General features: G+C 42.8%; 1 protein-coding gene across 2 annotated transcripts in view; it reads left to right on the top strand.

Annotated features, from left to right (window-relative positions):
• Window positions 1-19,902, top strand: part of atp8b1 (ATPase phospholipid transporting 8B1) — a 154,081-nt gene that overhangs the window by 93,588 nt on the left and 40,591 nt on the right. For both annotated transcript variants that reach the window (XM_078219950.1, XM_078219959.1), the window contains exons 6-15: window positions 1,574-1,635; window positions 3,671-3,743; window positions 3,833-3,903; window positions 9,788-9,870; window positions 12,993-13,151; window positions 13,910-13,998; window positions 14,095-14,291; window positions 14,994-15,202; window positions 18,313-18,356; window positions 19,463-19,619. In XM_078219950.1, the coding sequence (XP_078076076.1) occupies window positions 1,574-1,635; window positions 3,671-3,743; window positions 3,833-3,903; window positions 9,788-9,870; window positions 12,993-13,151; window positions 13,910-13,998; window positions 14,095-14,291; window positions 14,994-15,202; window positions 18,313-18,356; window positions 19,463-19,619 (1,144 nt within the window). The remainder of the gene's footprint in view (window positions 1-1,573; window positions 1,636-3,670; window positions 3,744-3,832; window positions 3,904-9,787; window positions 9,871-12,992; window positions 13,152-13,909; window positions 13,999-14,094; window positions 14,292-14,993; window positions 15,203-18,312; window positions 18,357-19,462; window positions 19,620-19,902) is intronic.

Raw genomic sequence — 19,902 nt, 5'->3', positions numbered from 1 at the left:
TAGGACACTCCCCTGAGGAACTCCTGCAGAGGTGTCCTGAGATAATTGACCTCCAACAACCACAATAATCTTCCTTTTGTACTACTTTGTACAAAGTATGACTGTAATTGGAGGAGAGATTTCCCTCTGATTCCCATTCACTCAGTTGCTATGACTCCATGATCCCACACTTGATCAAATGCTGTCTTGGTGTCAAAGGCGGTCACTCTCACCTCCTCTCTGGAGTTTAGCTCTTGTGTCCATGTTTGACTGAAGGCTGTAATGAGATCAGGAGCTGAGTGACTCTGATGGAACCCAAACCTGAGTATTTAGTGAGAGGTTATTGCTAAGCAAGTGCCGCTTGATAGCACTGTTGAGTCCTACAATGTATTGTCAAGGAACAGTGATATGTTCATTAGCCAAGGCTATTTGTACTAGTAACAATTCCCCTCTGCTCTTCTAATTTAAGACAAACCAGCGATCAACTCTGTGAGTGGCACAGTGGTTGGAACTGCTGCCTCACAGCTCCAGGGACCTGGGTTCGATTCCTGGCTTGGGTCACTGTCTGTGCAGAGTCTGCATGTCCTCCCCATGTTTGCATGGGTTTCCTCCGGGTGTTCCAGTTTCCTTCCACAGTCTGAAAGACGTGCTGGTTAGGTGCATTGGCCATGCTAAATTCTCCCTCCAGTGTACCCGAACAGGCGCCGGAGTGTGGCGACTAGGGGATTTTCACAGTAACTTAACTGCAGTGTTAACGTAAGCATACTTGTGACACTAATAAACAAAATTTAAAAGATTTGATACCAGGCAGTTCCTTACCAACTGTGTTGCCAAACTTACTGTGAGGTATTTGTATTGCATGGTACTTGAGGTTTCATGAACAGAAAATGAATTTTGGATGAGGAAACACTCAATGCAGATCAGGACCATCATTAAGCAACCAAAGTTATACATAAAATAAGGCAGTAGATGCCTCATTCAGATGGTTCTTGCTTTTCACTGACTCTCGTGGCAACATTTGGTTTGTGACTTTTTCCTCTGTCTCCCCATCTTCAAACCTGCGCACCGAACCTGATTTTGCTGTGCCTACTTATCCTCTGCAGCCAGGGTTCATGCTGTGTTCTAATGTTGCTGTCAGACCTTTGAACTTGCTATTCCATTTGTCACTGTCATGGACCTGTGAACAGGATATCCTCAAAACACAAAAAGCCCGTAGTTTACTTTTCCCCAGATAACCATTTGCCTAACTTGATAACCCTTCCAACCATTTAATTCTAGCTCAAAATCCATTGATCCAGATATTTCAAAACATATCATAGTTTGGATATCTGTTCTTCCTTACCTTTCACTATTCACACAACCATCAATTCCTGTTGCACTATAACTTTACTTTGGGTCACTGCCTCAAGTGACACAGGCCGTGTGTCCTGAACATATATTTAGAATTGATCCTTAACATAAGAAGAATCCACAGCACAAAAGAAAAGGTACAGAAGTACACATTTGCTACAGTAAAAAGGGCACAGCAAACTCGCGCTTGAAAACAGCACTACAATCTACACTGAATAATGTTTATTTGTCTTGTACATCACAGGCAAGACACAAGATGGACAGAATTGTCAATAACCGGAAATGTGAAATTCTGCAGGATGGCAGGTATTTTGGATATTTTAAATCTGTTTATAGTGTCCGAAATATATACATTCTTGGCCTTTCTTAAATATCAGTGGTGTCACAAACCACTGCAATCATTCTAACCTTGTTACATACTGAAATTGAGACTTTCCAATTAACCAATCTGCTGGAACCTACCACCAAAATAAATTCTCGTTGCATTCATTGCAGACAATAAGGTGAGCTTCATCCTGTTTTTCAAACAGCCTCCCATGAGTCTTTCCGAACCTGAAAATGGTTAAATTAATTTGCAGTCCTCTGCTGCCAGAGTGGGAGCTGCAAGCATTCCATTTGTGTTGTCTTAGCCTCTGGCAAGGAATCGAAAGCTGCAGTTTGTATTTGTTACTTCACCGCCAATTGTTTTTTTTTAAAGAAATAAATCTGATCTCTCTTGGCCATTAATGTGGCTTTGACCATGCAAGAATATTTCACAATCTTGTAGAAAACTTTACATATAGAAGTGTACACAGGAGCTTCCAGTTTAATGTCCAATAAAAATTTCATTCTGAAGAAACTCCAGACTATGCATGCATTTTATAACCCAATAAACACTGCAGAAAATAAACAAGGAATGCACCTCTAGAGCAGAATGTGTACCTGGATTGCTTTCAGCTCAATGTGTTCATATGGTCTGTGCTCGAAAATACTATAAAATTGGAGTAGCGAAAATTAATTTGTCTATTAACTTTTTAATTGTATGTGGGTAATCAGCATTGACTTTGCATTCACTTTAGTCCCAGATATATCGACATGGGTTAAAACTGGTTATTGGTTAGTTGTCATACTTGTAATGTGTAACCCCTATATACATATATGACTGTAACGTCTGAGCTCCCCAGTGTCAGACTGCACTAGGGAATCCCCTTCACAATTTCTGAAGTTAAGCATATGCACAGCAATTGCCCAGAAGCGCACACTTCATCTGCACAATTGCCCTGTGCTGGAAATCATCTGAAAATGCAATTTAAGTCACAAGCTTTGGATGATTCCAACTGTTTTACACAAATAGTTCCAAGAAAAAGTTAGAATTAATACAATAGTTATCCAGTAGTTGGAAAACGCACAGACTAACGTCGCTTCCCACTCCTCTCTCAGCCCAACCCCTCCAGACTCCCACTGATCTGCCCTGCCCTAAGGGCTCCCCACCCCCACAATCTGAATTGTAACCTACCCATCCTCCCTTGCCTCCCCAAATCCTATCAACTTAGCTTAGACGCTTAGTTTCTCCCTGGCCTGTCAATTCAATGGACCTTTAAGTTTACCTCCTTTATGGTAGCTAGTGCAACCCGGGGTAGGCCCCAAGGAAAGCTGCATTGCCTGTAGCTCACTTGTGCGACAAGTAATTGTGCAGAGAGAGAGCGGCTGATTGCCATTCCCTGGAAGTTACGGCGTGATGCGCATCAATTGGACACGAGGCTCAAAGCCTCGGTAAAAGAAGGCTTTTATTAACTAACAATGGAACTATCAGAACTTTAACACACTATCCCAGACTGAAGGGGTCCCGTCCGAGCAGGGGGTCTTATACCTCTCCCAGGAGGCGGAGCCCGACTGGGATGTGCCACAACAGTAACAATCACGGGTGTATCAATCCCACCCTAGCCCAACAACAACATTAGTACAATCCCACAGTAACCTATATACATTCCCATAGTGCTGGCCAGCCCTGGCCCAGTACTATCCAGTGGGAACCAACGATGGTTCACCACACGGCGCACAACTGTGTAAAGATTGGCTGCAATTCTATCCTTCACCAACTGGAATAGAACAGCAGCTACCCAAAAAAGGAACATAATTTGAGCAGAAATGTAATAGCTTTCCTGATGCAAAATGAATGCAAACCATCAATTTTTCAGTTTCCAGCAATGCAGAGCTGTAGATCCTTTCCTAAAAGCTGGCAACTGGAACAAGCCAACCTTGGGGTACTTTCCTTGAAACGCGTTTAGAGTTGGAACTTGCTTAAATTCATTGTTTTTGCAGAGTCAATTAAACAGTAATTGAGATATTTTTACATTTTTAGGTTTAAAAATGCAAAATGGAGCAACATAAAAGTGGGAGATATTGTGCGCTTGCAGAGAGATGATTTTATTCCAGTAAGTTTCATCTTTTGGGGAAACAAAATGTTCGGAGTTCTTCTATCATGTCAGATTATATATATTCATTTTTTCCCCCAATTATTTAGGCTGATATACTACTGCTCTCCAGTTCAGAGCCCAACAGTCTCTGCTACGTGGAAACGGCTGAACTTGATGGGTAAGAACTTAACATAATGCGGTTGCCACATTACAGGAAGGATGTGAAGGCTTTGGAGAGGGTGCTGAAGAGGTTTAGTTGGGGGGAGACCTGAAAGAAGTCTATAAAATTGAGAGGTTTGACAGTCAGGATCTTTTTCAGAGTTGAAAAGTCTAATACTAGGTGACATGCGCTTCAGGGGGAAAATTTAAAGGACTTGTGAGCGGAAAATCTTTTGCACAGAGTGTGGTAGGTGTCTGGAACATGCTGCCAGGGGTGGTGATGCAGGCAGATATGACAGGGCATTTAAGGGGCTTTTAGATAAGCACATGAATATGCAAAGAATAGAGGGATATGGACCAAGGGCAGGCAGAAGGGATTAGTTTAATTTGGCATTATGTTCGGCACAACATTGTGGGCCAAAGGGCCTGTGCTGTACTGTTCTATGTTCTGTTTGCACGGAGCCTTTAATTCCGGGATGGAAAAGACTAGGCACCTTCACTGCACATGTCACGTTATAATTGGTTCCTGATGTAATAAAAGAGTGGCCTATTAAATATATTGCTTCATCGCTTCCATGATCGTCCAATTTTGACTTTTTGGTGCTGACTTGGGCTGCTCGTTTTAGTTTCTTTACCTATCAACATTTTTATCCTTAACTGCCTTTCAGATCAAATAGCCGTAACTGATTTTGTTCGATTTGAGGTTCTACTGTAACTGCAAATTTTAAAAAAAAATCTTCCTGAGGACTGTTCTCTTTGAAATGACTTATTGTTGTAGTGGCTATTTTTAAAAAATAAAACAAAATCCAGAAACAGCATTGAGACAAATGAATGGGTAATCTGCAGTGATGTTGGCTGACCAACGACTCTTGCTCAAGAATCCAGAAGATTCCCTTTCGTGGAATCCATTTCATAGAATCTCTGCAATGCAGAAAGAGGCCATTTACCCTTCGAGTCTAAACCAACTCTCTGATAGAACATCCCACTCAGGCGCTATCCCCATAACCCCACATAATAACCTCACTAATCCCCCTAATCTAAACTGAGGGGCAATTTAGTATGTCCAAACCACCTGATCTGCACATTTTTGGATTGTGGGAGGAAACCGAAGCACCCGGAAGAAAACTGTGCAGACATGAGATTGTGCAAACTCCACACAGACAGATACTCAAGGCGGGAATCGAACTTGGGTTCCTGGCACTGTGAAGCAGCAGTGCTAACCATTTTCAATAGTGCCATGTGGTCTTTCCTATTCCCTTTTTCACAAATGGGCAGGGCCTTTGTTTCATACACACTGGCCGGTGTTTCCCCAGGTCCTGGAAATGTTTGCGGATAGAAATGATCCCTTCCTTTCTTTAATTAACCCAAAAGATCTCTCCATGTTAATGTGAATGCCTTGAATCTGTCTACTGATGCACAAACAAAGAATTAGAGCACTCTATCTACTGACAATTCTTGCAGAGGTTGCAAATATGTGTACATGTGAACAAAGAACAAAGAACAGTACAGCACAGGAAACAGGCCCTTCGGCCCTCCAAGCCTGTGCCGCTCCTTGGTCCAACTAGACCAATCGTTTGTATCCCTCCATTCCCAGGCTGCTCATGTGACTATCCAGGTAAGTCTTAAACGATGTCAGCGTGCCTGCCTCCACCACCCTACTTGGCAGCGCATTCCAGGCCCCCACCACCCTCTGTGTAAAAAACGTCCCTCTGATGTCTGAGTTATACTTCGCCCCTCTCAGCTTGAGCCCGTGACCCCTCGTGATCGTCACCTCCGACCTGGGAAAAAGCTTCCCACTGTTCACCCTATCTATACCCTTCATAATCTTGTACACCTCTATTAGATCTCCCCTCATTCTCCGTCTTTCCAAGGAGAACAACCCCAGTCTACCCAATCTCTCCTCATAGCTAAGACCCTCCATACCAGGCAACATCCTGGTAAACCTTCTCTGCACTCTCTCCAATGCCTCCACGTCCTTCTGGTAGTGCAGCGACCAGAACTGGATGCAGTACTCCAAATGTGGCCTAACCAGCGTTCTATACAGCTGCATCATCAGACTCCAGCTTTTATACTCTATACCCCGTCCTATAAAGGCAAGCATACCATATGCCTTCTTCACCACCTTCTCCACCTGTGTTGCCACCTTCAAGGATTTGTGGACTTGCACACCTAGGTCCCTCTGTGTTTCTATACTCCTGATGACTCTGCCATTTATTGTATAACTCCTCCCTACATTATTTCTTCCAAAATGCATCACTTCGCATTTATCCGGATTAAACTCCATCTGCCACCTCTCCGCCCAATTTTCCAGCCTATCTATATCCTGCTGTATTGCCCGACAATGCTCTTCGCTATCCGCAATTCCAGCCATCTTCGTGTCATCCACAAACTTGCCGATTACACCAGTTACACCTTCCAAATCATTTATATATATCACAAATAGCAGAGGTCCCAGTACAGAGCCCTGCGGAACACCACTGGTCACAGACCTCCAGCCGGAAAAAGACCCTTCGACCACTACCCTCTGTCTCCTATGGCCAAGCCAGTTCTCCACCCATCTAGCCACTTCTCCTTGTATCCCATGAGCCTTAACCTTCTTAACCAACCTGCCATGTGGGACTTTGTCAAATGCCTTACTGAAATCCATATAGACGACATCCACGGCCCTTCCTTCATCAACCGTTTTTGTCACTTCCTCAAAAAACTCCACCAAATTTGTAAGGCACGACCTCCCTCTCACAAAACCATGCTGTCTGTCACTAATGAGATTGTTCCGTTCTAAATGCACATACATCCTGTCTCTAAGAATCCTCTCCAACAACTTCCCCACCACGGACGTCAAGCTCACCGGCCTATAATTTCCTGGGTTATCCCTGCTACCCTTCTTAAACAACGGGACCACATTCGCTATCCTCCAATCCTCAGGGACCTCACCCGTGTCCAAAGAAGCGACAAAGATTTCCGTCAGAGGCCCAGCAATTTCACCTCTCGTCTCCCTGAGCAGTCGAGGATAGATGCCATCAGGCCCTGGGGCTTTGTCAGTTTTAATGTTCCCTAAAAAACCTAACACTTCCTCTCTTGTAATGGAGATTTTCTCTAACGGGTCAACACCTCCCTCCGAGACACTCCCGGTTAACACGCCCCTCTCCTTCGTGAATACCGATGCAAAGTATTCATTTAGGATCTCCCCTATTCCCTTGGGTTCTAAGCATAATTCCCCTCCTTTGTCCCTGAGAGGTCCGATTTTCTCCCTGACAACTCTTTTGTTCCTAACGTATGAATAGAATGCCTTAGGATTCTCCTTAATCCTGCCTGCCAAGAACATCTCGTGACCTCTTTTTGCCCTTCTAACTCCCCGTTTGAGTTCTTTCCTACTCTCTCTGTATTCCTCCAGAGCTCCATCTGTTTTCAGTTGCCTGGACTTAACGTACGCCTCCCTTTTCATTTTAATCAGATCCTCAATTTCCCTGGTTATCCACGGCTCTCGAATCCTACCTTTCCTATCTTTCCTTTTTACAGGCACATGCCTATCCTGCAGCCTTATCAATAGTTCCTTAAAAGACTCCCACATGCCAGACGCGGACTTACCCTCGAACATCCTCTCCCAATCAACATCCACCAATTCCTGCCTAATCCGGCTATAGTTAGCATTCCCCCAATTTAGCACCCTGCCCGTAGGACAGCACTCATCCTTGTCCATTACTATCCTAAAGTTAACAGAGTTGTGGTCACTATTTGCCACATGTTCCCCTACTGAAACTTTGACGACCTGACCGGGCTCATTTCCCAGAACTCGGTCCAGTATAGCCCCCTCTCTAGTCGGGCTATCTACATACTGTTCCAAAGAACCTTCCAGTACGCATTTTAGAAATTCCTCCCCGTCCGGACCCCCAGCTCTAAGCACTTTCCAGTCTGTGCCAGGGAAATTAAAGTCCCCCACTACAACAACCCTATTTTTTCTGCACCTATCCAGAATCTCCTGACATATCCTTTCCTCCACTTCCCGTGGGCTGTTGGGTGGTCTGTAGTACACCCCCAGCATAGTGACTGCACCCTTCCTGTTTCTGAGTTCCACCCACAGTGACTCAGTACATGACCCCTCTAAGTTGTCTACCCTCTGCACCGCGGTAATATGCTCCTTAACTAATATCGCTACTCCCCCACCTTTTTTAGCCCCTCCTCTGTCTCGCCTAAAACACTTATACCCCGGAATATTCAGCTGCCAGTCCTGTCCTGTCCTTTTAACCAAGTTTCCGTCACCGCAACCACATCCAAATTCCGCATAAACATTAAGGCCCTAAGTTCGTCTGTTTTACCCGTTACGCTCCTCGCATTGAAGCAGATGCACTCCAGACCTCCAGGCCCACTCAGGTCATCCTCCTCCAGAGTGCTCCTCTTCTTAGCTAGCCTTGCCCTGGCCCCCAGCTCAACCCCAGCCTCAGTATTTACTGACCTCCTGTTTTGTTCCCCACCCCCCTGCCACACTAGTTTAAATCTTGCCGAAACACTCTAGCAAAACTCCCAGCCAGGATATTTGCTCCCTTCCAGTTAAGGTGTAACCCATCCTTTCTGTACAGTTGCCATCCTGACTTGAAGATTTCCCAGTTATCTATGAATTTAAAACCCTCCCTCTTGCACCAGTCCTTTAGCCACGCGTTCAACTGTAGAATCTCCCTGTTCCAAGCCTCACTTGCACTAGACACCGGGAGAAGTCCAGAGATTGCTACCCTGGAGGTCTTACTTTTTAGCCTAGCACCCAACTCCCTGAATTTCTCTCGTATGACCCCCCCTGCTCTTCCTACCTACATCATTTTCACCAATGTGTACAATCACATCCGTTTGACTACCTTCCTTTTTAAATATGCTTCCTACCCTCTCGGAGACATCCAGTACCCCGGCACCAGGGAGGCAGACTACCATCCTGGATTCTCGTTCACTCCCACAGAACCGCCTGTCCGTGCCTCTAACCATTGCGTCCCCCACAACTATCGCTCTCCTAAACCCCCTCTTTCCCTTCTGGACCCCTGAGCCTGTCTCCGTGGAGGCGATCTGGTCCTCGTGGCTTACCCCTGGAGGGACTCATCCCCCTCCACAGAATGTGGGACCCGTGCTGGCTGATATATTATCTGGCAGATAGCAACAGCCTAATGATCAAACTTTCTGTTCTTCCAGCATTTTTTAAACTTGTTTCTGCAATCCAGTTATGAGTGATCTATCTCTAGTGAGACCGCATCAAATTTTGCTGCAATCCTAAATATATTCTAACAAGTAGTAACTTTCAGCCTTACACTGAGATTGGCCAACTCACACTTGGGTGCAATTAGTAGAGACCATGTAGACATTTTGAAGCTATTTTTCTTGAGTCTCTGCATGCCTTCAGTGTTTCAGACTATAGTTATGGTTTTTATCCATGTGATGAGGAACACTCGTGCCCCTGAAAGCTACCTGGAATCTTGCTGAATTTTCGAAAGCTGTTTTCTTGGGATTGTCACTCTGCATATTTGGAATAACCTGAAAAAGCATCTGCTTTCATACAAATGCAGCACTTAATCAGTGCTTTAAAAAAAAGTCAATCAGGCCATAGCTAAACATATTACATCTACCCAAGTAGGAAAATGTCGGCATCCTTACTGTGTCAGATTGCCAATTGAATATAGCTTTGTACAGTACGGAATTGTTACAGCAAATTTTGTGAACTTTGGCAGTGGGATTAAAAATGTCCTCATACCTCTGTTGATGGAAAGATTCATATAAGAAGGTAGGCGTTTGCTCCAAGTTCCAACTATGGCTCTCTGCTAGGAAACCTTAACAACTATTCCAGCAGAATAGAAAATTAACACATGATTGAATTATTTGCAACTACTCTGTTTTGTAAATGGATCTTATTTCCTTATGCTTTTCAGTGAAACAAACCTGAAGTTTAAAATGTCATTGGACATCACGGACAAACTGCTTAAGAAAGAAAAGAATTTGGAATCTTTTGATGGTGAGCATATTTACAAAAATGTAGTCACACTGGTTGAACACGCTGATCAAATTTTAATGGGTCAGCAATTTGCAATCAATGACCCAGGTTTTGAGATCAGCGGTGAAGGAGTGGCATTTGCCATTTATTGTTTTTGATTTTATTTATTATTGTCACATGTATTAGCATGCAGTGAAAAGTATTGTTTCTTGCGCACTATACAGACAAAACATACCGTTCGTAGAGAAGGAAAGGAGTGCAGAATGTTGTGTTACAGTCATAGCTAGGGTGTACAGAAAGATCAACTTAATGCATGCAAAGTAGGTCCATTCAAAAGTCTGATGGCAGTAGGGAAAAAGCTGTTCTTGTGTTGGTTGTTACGTGATCTCAGACTTTTGTATCTTTTTCCCGATGGCAGAAGGTGGAAGAGAGAATGTCTGGGGTGCTTGTGGTCCTTTGCCGAGGCAGCGGGAAGTGTAGACAGAGTCAATGGATGGGAGGCTGGGTGTTGTGATGGATTGGGCTACATTCACAAGCTTTTGTAGTTTCTTGTGGTCTTGGGCAGAGCAGGAGCCATACCAAGCTGTGATACAACCAGAAAGAATTGTGCTTTGTAAGTCTATAAGCTTTTTGATTGGCAACTTGTTGCTAGGGAACTAATTCAGCATGGCACTCTCCACTAGAGCTATGGCATGTGTGAACATGGCTGTCAACCAGTAAGATTGGAAAATTCTCAGTGAGAGACAGAGTTTAAATCAGGAAGCATAATTTAGAATTATTAATGTGCAGAAAGTGAATTTGGGTGAGAGAAAGATGCAATTAAGAGAGAGGTGAAAGACAAAGGTGACATTAAATCTCCTTGCTTAACAATAAGACTCCATACTTTAAAAGAAAATTTTCATTGCCAGAGAGGTTATCTGACAACTTTCATCCCTTTAAAAATTCACTTCCACCTGAGTGTCTGAGCAGTAATTTTTACTTTTTATGCTCACAACCTCACACCTTTAGCTGATGCTCAGTTTGTCTTTTGCCAGAACCACTCAGCTCCTGACATCATTACAGCCTTGGTCCAAACATGGACAAAAGGGTAGGTGCGACTGACTGCCCTTGACATCAAGGCAGGATTTAATTGAGTGTAGCATCAAGAAGCTCTAGCAAAATTGGAATTGATGGGAATCCAAGGGTTAACTCTCTTTTGGCTGAACTCATACCTAGTACAAAGAAAAATGGTTTTGGTTGTCAGAAGACAGTTGTCTCAGTCTCAGGAAATCACTGCAGAAGTTTTTCAGGGTGATAAGACTATAAGATATTGAAGCAGAATTAGGCCACTCAGCCCATCGAGTCTGCTCCACCATTCAATCATGGCTGATTTTTTTTCACATCCCCATTCTCCTGCCTTTTCCCCATAACCCCTGATAGGTCCTTATTAATCAAGAACCCATCTATCTCTGTCTTAAAAACACTCAATATCCTGGCCTCCACAGCCTTCAACGGCAAAGAGTTCCACAGATTCACCACTCTCTGGCTGAAGAAATTCCTCCTCATCTCTGTTTTAAAGGATCATCCCTTTAGCATGAGGTTGTGCCCCATGGTTCTAGTTTTTCCTACTCGTGGAAACATTCTTTCCACATACACTTTATCCAGGCCTCGCAGTTTCCTGTAAGTTTCAATAAGATCCTCCCCTCATCTTCTCAACTCCCAATGAGTACAGACCCCGAGTCATCAACTGTTCCTCATATGACAAGCTCTTCATTCCAAGGATCATTCTTGTGAACTTCCTCTGGACCCTTTCCAGGGCAAGCATATCATTCCTTAGATACGGGGCCCAGAACTGCTCACAATAGCCCAAATGGGATCTGACCAGAGCATTATACAGCCTCAGAAGTACATCCCTGCTAATTCTAGCCCCCTCAAAGTGAATGCTATGTAATGTCCTGGGCCCAACCATCTTCCATTCAATGATCTTCTTTCCAGCATAAGTTCAGAAGTGGGAACAATTGCAGACAGTAACAGTGGTCTCAAGATGATAGATTTGATAAACTATAGCTAGCTACAGGACTCTGAATGTCCATTCAGGGCATTCAGCGAAAAATTCAGAAATACAAAGGCAATTAAAGTCTCAACTTTGATTACAAGTCATTAGCATATACCAATGAAAAGAATAGGAGTTATTGCTATCCAATCGTAGTAAAGTTACATCATGCAGACAGAAGGGTATAATGTCCAATTAAAAGTTCTGCATGTTATATTGTCAAGAAATCATAGCTATATTTTAATCATGGCTATATCTCTGACCAATGGTACCTCTACCTCCCTTTCCATTATTATTTGTTCTAATGGGCAGACACAAACTGCAGCTGTCCATTTGATTTAGATGGTCCTTGAGCCTTATCTGGGCTTGCTTTAATCAAAACCTGTCATTTGCACATAGCTTTCCCTGTGTGACTGAGGTTCAGCTTGCAGCTTATGTGATTTTTAAACTTGTGATTTTTTTTTTAACCCTCTCATCATTGCCACTTTCCAAAGGGCAAATTAAGGAGGGCAACAAATGTTAGCCTTGCCAGCAAAGTCCACATCTCATAAAATAATCAGTTTTTGAAAGTATATTCTACTAGTGAAATATTAGTTTAGAGCAGCTTGTGAGACCTGATTAACTGTTCATTAGCAGTCTCCAGCATTTGCTCCCTGATTTAATTAGTAATAACAGTGCTAGTAGTTTCACCACTGATCCAGATATTGCAGCGAGATCAATATGTATGAAAACCAGCCTTCAGAGATAACATTGTGATGTAGAGGACTTGCCTAGATGTGTCTCATTTCAAGAGGGCCTCCTGGAGGCAATTGTGAAGCAAACCTAAAGTCGGGCCATTAATGCCCATGACGTTAGCATTGCTCTTTTTGGGCAGCGAGTTGAGCTGTCGACTCGTCCATTCAGATAGGCCATGGTGCTTCTGCATTGTTGACCTCTGTTTAGCATTCAATAATGACACAGTATCTGCACTCTAACAGACTCGCCACCTGAGCAGCGGTGTATAGTTTAAGTAGTTTTGCACCTTGTGTAAAATAAGTAATTTTTGTGAATGTATTTTTTTTTTTGAGGATATTTGGCACTCCATTAGCCCAAGTAACTGTGTTTATTCTAGGTTTAATAGAATGTGAAGAGCCAAACAATCGACTGGACAAATTTACAGGAACCCTGTACTGGAACAACCAGAGTTATCCTCTAGACATGAACTCAATCCTACTCCGTGGCTGCACAGTCCGCAACACACAGATAACCCATGGAATTGTGATATTTGCAGGTATTTAATCATATTTAATAGATCTTATCCAGGGGGATGAACACATGATGATTTGAGAAGGTACGCTGATGAGGACCGAGCATGTCTGGATTTTTAACAACTGTCATGAGCTTCTGGAAAAAAAAATCAGAACATTTCAGAAATAACTTTTTTTATTTTTGGAAATGTGCACATATCATAGAAATCATAGAAGAAATCATAGAAACCCTACAGTACAGAAAGAGGCCATTCGGCCCATCGAGTCTGCACCGACCACAATCCCACCCAGGCCCTACCCCCATATCCCTACATATTTACCCACTAATCCCTCCAACCTACGCATCTCAGGACACTAAGGGCAATATTTAGCCTGGCCAATCAACCTAATCCGCACATCTTTGGACTGTGGGAGGAAACCGGAGTACCCGGAGGAAACCCACGCAGACACGAGGAGAATGTGCAAACTCCACACAGACAGTGACCCAAGCCGGGAATCAAACCCAGGTCCCTGGGGCTGTGAAGCAGCAGTGCTAACCACTGTGCTACCGTGCCGCAAATAGGATTTGAAGACTTAAGATACAGTTGTTGGCTTCATATGATAACCTCTTTAGCCCATTCCTTGCTTGTACTCTGTGTAGGGAAAGTACTGGCCATGTTAACTGAGACTGTAATCCCGTGAATTTAAGATGGTAAAGTTGCCTAGATAGAAAACATCATCAGAATAATGGCCTTCACCAGGATTATTGTAACCCTGTTGCACTTTTCTGTTCGTCTTGCAGGAGCTGATACTAAAATCATGAGGAATGGTGGGAAAACTAACTTCAAACGGACCAAAATTGATCAGCTGATGAATTACATAGTTTATCTGGTAAAACAGAAACCTTCTCCAGCACATTTAAGCACTGACATGTTCAATATTTTGATAAAATAAGTGATCTACATGTGCAGTTTTACTACTTTCCAGATCTTTCTGTTCCTCATTCTTTTGTCAACTGGCCTTGCTATTGGACACACATTCTGGGAAAGTGAAATTGGCAATGCCACCCTGTCCTGGTATCTTTATGATGGCAAGGACGAAACACCTTCGTACAGAGGTTTCATCACCTTCTGGGGTTATATCATTGTTATGAACACCTTGGTACCCATTTCACTTTATGTAAGGTAAATGTGCCTCATTCTGTTCTCTTTAATTTGTGTGCCTGCATGAACGGAAAACATTCCTCTTAACAGACCAACCTGAGTGCATGAACTTGTTTTAAAAAATCATTTGGGGGGGTGTGGCTGGCAAGACCAGCATTATTGCGCATTCTTACACCATTTCGGTGGCAATTTTCTCCTCATTCCCTGGCAGTAATAAATTAGGAACAGTAGCGTTTTCGCTCTGTTACAAGGCTAGTAATCCAAATCCTGAATGAATGATCTGCTGACTGGAGTTTCAATCCCACCACGCCTTCTCTTTGTCATTGGAATGAGCTGCCAGAGGAGGTGGTGGAGGCGGTACAATTACAACATTTTAAAAGACATTTGGACAGGTACATAGATGGGAAAGGTTTAGAGGGATATGGGCCAATGGGGCTATTTCAGTTTAGGAAACATGGTAGACATGGGCAAGTTGGGCCGAAGGATGTCTTTCCATGCTGTATATATCTCTCTGACTCTATTACTAAATCCCTTTAGCTAACTACTTGTAGTAAATTGGTTTTCTCAAGAGAAAAATGATCAAACTTGCAATACATTTTAATTTATGAAAAAAAAACCACGTGGATTGTGTTTGAAGCAATAGCAAACCTTATCCCCTACTTGCACTCTTATTATTGTATAAATAGACAATTACCATAACATTTTTTGTAATCTCTCCTTTAGTGTTGAAGTGATTCGCATGGGTCAAAGCTACTTCATCAACTGGGATCTCCAGATGTATTATGCAGAAAAGGATACTCCAGCCAAAGCACGTACAACTACACTGACTGAGCAGCTTGGGCAGATAGAGTACATCTTCTCTGATAAGACAGGAACTCTTACACAGAACATCATGGCATTTAAGAAGTGTAGTATCAGCGGCATGAAATATGGTATGTTTCATTCCTTGTGATATAAAAATAGATCATAAAACTGTTCATCTCTAATCTCCCTAAATATGCCAAGGTTTCTCCAACTGCACTTTCCAAGTACACCACCACTGCTGCCTAAAAAAACGAAAGCAGCAGACCTATGGGAATATTGCAACCTTGAAGTTCCCCTCCCGACTCGCATAACATCCTGACATGGAAATATAGCCTGCATCACTAGGTCAAAATCCTCCAACTGTCTAAACAAAATCATTGTAGGTGTACCCATACCATATAGATTGCAGTGATTTAAGAACGCATCTGCACTGTGATCAGCAGTGTGCCTCAGGGATCAGTTATTTGTCATTTATATTAACGATTTGGATGAGAATATAGGAGGCATGGTTAGTAAGTTTGCAGGTGACACCAAGATTGTTAGCATAGTGGACAGTGAAGAAAGTATTCTCCGATTGCAACAGGATCTTGATCAATTGGCCCAGTGGGCAGATGGAGTTTAATTTAGATAAATGCGAGGTGATGCATTTTGGTAGATTGAACCAGGGCAGGACTTACTCAGTTAATGGTAGAGTGTTGGGGAGAGTTACAAAACAAAGAGATCTAGGGGTTACAAAAGAGAGTTACAAAAGAGAGTTACAAAACAAAGAGATACATATTATAGCTCCTTGAAAGTGGAGTCACAGACGGACAGAGTGGTGAAGAAGGCATTCAGCATGCTTGGTTTCATCGGTCAGAACATTGAATACAGGAGTTGCGATGTCTTGTTGAAGTTGTACAAGACATTGGCAAGGCCACACTTGGAATACTGTGTGCAATTCTGGTCACCCTGTTATAGAAAGGATATTATTAAACTAGAAAGAGTGCAGAAAAGAATTTACTAGGATGCTACCGGGACTTGATGGTTTGAATTATAAGGAAAGGCTGGATAGACTGGGACTTTTTTCTCTGGACCATAGGAGGCTGAGGGGTGATCTTATAGAGGTCTATAAAATAATGAGGGGCACAGATCAGCTAGATAGTGAATATCTTTTCCCAAAGGTAGGGGAGTCTAAAGCTAGAGGGCATAGGTTTAAGGGAGAGATACAAAAGTGTCCAGAGGGGCAATTTTTTTACACAGAGGGTGGTGAGTGTCTGGAACAAGCTACCAGAGGTGGTAGTAGAGGCGGGTACAATTTTGTTTCTTTAAAAAGCATTTAAACAGTTACATGGGTAAGACTGGTATAGAGGGATATGGGCCAAATGTGGGCAATTGGGATTAGCTTTGAGCTTTAAAGAAAAGGGCGGCACGGACAAGTTGGGCCGAAGGGCATGTTTCCATGCTGTAAAGCTCTATGACCTCTATCTCGCCCATCACTTTCTCGAGGGCAATTAGGGATGGGTAACTCTGGGTGGGCAATAAATGCTGGTATACCCATAAATTAATTAAAATTTTTAAAAATGATGCTGTCTGTCTCTCGAGCTAATCGTCTGCATGGGTTTCCTCCCGGGTGCACTGGTTTCCTCCCACAGTCCAAACATGTGTGGTTAGGTGCGTTGGCTACGCTAAATTGCCCCTTAGTGTCCCGGGATGCCCAAGTTAGAGGGATTAGTGGGGTAATTATGTGGGGCTACGGGGATAGGGCCTAGGTGGGATTGTTGTCGGTGTACACTCGATGGGCTGAGTGGTCTCCTTCTGCACTGTAGGGTTTCTATGATTTCTATTATTTCTAATATTGCATTTGTATTATAGCATGGCTGCAGGAAATGGACATGATCCAGATTGAATACTATGATATAAATGAAGTGGCTCAGTTAACTTGAATTGATTTCTCACCATGTTCTAAATAGAACATAAATATTGCTTTTGTGGCCTTCATACCACAGCTACAAGGGTCACAAGTGAGCATTCAAGCCATTCTCTACCAGTTTGTGTAATGCTGTTGTCGCTCTGGAGTGCAAGTGGTGAAAAAGTGGAAGTAAAAGTAGCAACAGTTGAGGAACACGGAACTGTGGGTGTGTCTGTGGGGGAAAGTGAAGTGTAATATTTTGTGTAACTAATTCCAAGATAAGTGATTTATCTTTGTTATAATATTTTAAAGGTGATCCAAGAAATTGGTCCTATGTAGTAAATGGGGTAACTCTCAATTTACAAGAGAAATGTCTGAAGCTTGGCTGTTGCTCCACTCAATAGGGGTCATTTTCACTTTCATATTCAACGCTGCTTAGACAGTGAACACCCAAATTTCATAGGGCAGCAGTTTTCTCTACTGACTTGCAAGCAATGTAGCGAGTGAAAATTGCCCTCGTCAATGCATTCAGTTTGGCCTGGAATGAGATCAGTGCCATTCCTCGACTCCTGCTTGCAGGAGGCTACATGGATGGTTAATGAGAGAAAGAATGATTAAAATTACAAATTCTAATGATTGATGTTGCATAGGTAGAATCTGCAGCAACTTTAGCCAAACTGATTCATGTGGCCCTTTACACTCTACACCAGTCTGCTCCCACTCTATCTCTTCCCACCCTGGTACCATTTCCTTCAACTGCTACCTCCCTGTATTTTATATTCTTTCATGTTCTGTGGGCGAGGCCAGCATTTATTGCCCAACCCCAATTGCCCGCAAGAAGGTGGCAAGGAGCAGATTTTTGAATTGCTGCACTGCATGTGGTTCAATTCTGTAGTGGTTTCGTACAACTGAGTGGCTTGCTCTGCCATTTCAGAGGGCAGTTAAGAGTCAACCATGTTGCTGTGGATCTGGAGTTGTATGTAGGTCAGACCGGGTAAGAATAGCAGATTTCCTTCCCTATAGGACATTACTGACAATCGATAATTCCATGGTAACCGTTACTGAATCTAACTTTCAATTTCAGATTTATTTATGAATTGAGTTTAAATTTCAACAGCTGCTGTGGTGGGATTTGAACCAATATCCACAGGACATAGAACATTACAGCACAGTACAGGCCCTTCAGCCCTCGGTGTTGCGCCGACCTGTGAAACCAATCTAAAGCCCATCTAACCTACACTATTCCAATAAATAGAACATTAGCCAGGCCCTCTGGATTACTAGTCCAGAGTGCGTAGATTGCCACTGATAATTACAGACTCTAAATATAATTTTCTGTTTCTTCTACAGGTGAATTGTGCAACATTGTGGGAGACAGGACTGACAAAGTAGAGGTAAACTAACTTGCTTAACTGAAACTCATTTACTTGAAGGCAAAGATGCTGAAATCATTGATCACTGCAGTATAGAAGGCGGCCATTCGGCCCATCCATTCTGCACTGATTTTTACCCAAGCTCAATGCCCGTAACCCTATCCCCGTAACCATATGTATTTTACCACATGCCATTCCCCCTAACCTATATATATCTTCGGACACTAAAGGATAATTTAGCATGGCCAATTCACCTAACCTGCACATCTTGTAGGAGGAAACCGGAGCACCCGGAAGGAAACTTGTGTTGAAACATGGAGATTTCTTTTGCTACATTCCTCGCTGAAGTTCGTTTTCCGTTTTTGGGATGTACGATCATGCAGGATGTTGCATGCAGCCTTAGACCAGAAATGTCCCTCTGAAAACTTTTTAATAATTAATGTACTCAATGAAAGCTTTGTCATTTTTGCAGCAGAAAAGCTATTTTTAGTGGGTTACTAACTTCATTTTCAATATCATCCGAATAAATATACTGTTAAGCACAAGATGAAAAGCTTTGACAGCATGTCTCCATTTTGTTTCAGCAACACTCCAATATCATGTCGATGAAATCTACCTTGGACATGACCCCATAAGTTGAGAGCAGCCCATTCATCCCTCTTCTGCTTAACAAGTGTAATATGTTTTGCGATGCATTGACACAAGGGGCTACTCTGTAGGACGAGGGGAAAAGAGAATATTTATTGAATTTATTGATCTCTAAATTACAAAAATTTGATGTCTTCGAAGGGTCATCCTGACTCAAAATGTTGGCTCTATTCTTTCTCCACAGACGTCATCAGACTTGCTGAGATTTTCCAGCATTTTTTTGTTTTTGGACTGGGACAGTCTGGTTGGACCAATTTGCCAGTTTCTGTACCTTAAATCCTTTGTAATAAGCACACTTAAATTCTCCACCAGCCCCCTCCTCCATTTCTGTCTTGTCAAACAACTCTTCTGACATCCAGTCCTTGGTGAGCTGTGATTTTCGCCAGTTAAGCATTGCATTAACCAAAGCCGCTGTCTGCAGCTTGTTGATGATTTTAAAATTTGTAAAATCCATATCGCAAATTTGTTTTATTCTGCAGCTTGTGGACTTCAGCTGGAACAGTTATGCTGATGGAAACCTCAAATTTTATGACCATTACTTGCCTCAACTCGTCCGTTCAGGAAAAGATCCAGTCGTTGGAGAATTCTTCAAACTTCTTGCACTCTGCCACACTGTGATGGTGGAAGACAATGATGGTAAGTCAAGGACAGAATGTTCCCATTTTGAGACGCATTGAATGGGTTTGAATCCCGCCACGGCAGATGGTGGAATTTGAATTCAATAAAAATATCTGGAATTAAGAATCTACTGATGATCGCGATTGTTCAAAAAACCCATCTGGTTCACTAATGTCCTTTAGGAAAGGAAATTTGTCATCCTTACTTGGTCTGGCCTACATGTGACTCCAGAGCCACAGCAATATGGCTGACTCTCAATTGCCCTTGGGTAACTAGGGATGGGCAATAAATGCTGGCCAGC

The sequence above is a fragment of the Mustelus asterias genome, chromosome 1 (assembly GCF_964213995.1).
Source record: "Mustelus asterias chromosome 1, sMusAst1.hap1.1, whole genome shotgun sequence".
Classification (NCBI taxonomy): Eukaryota; Metazoa; Chordata; class Chondrichthyes; order Carcharhiniformes; family Triakidae; genus Mustelus; species Mustelus asterias.
This window is presented reverse-complemented; position numbering and strand designations above follow the sequence as displayed.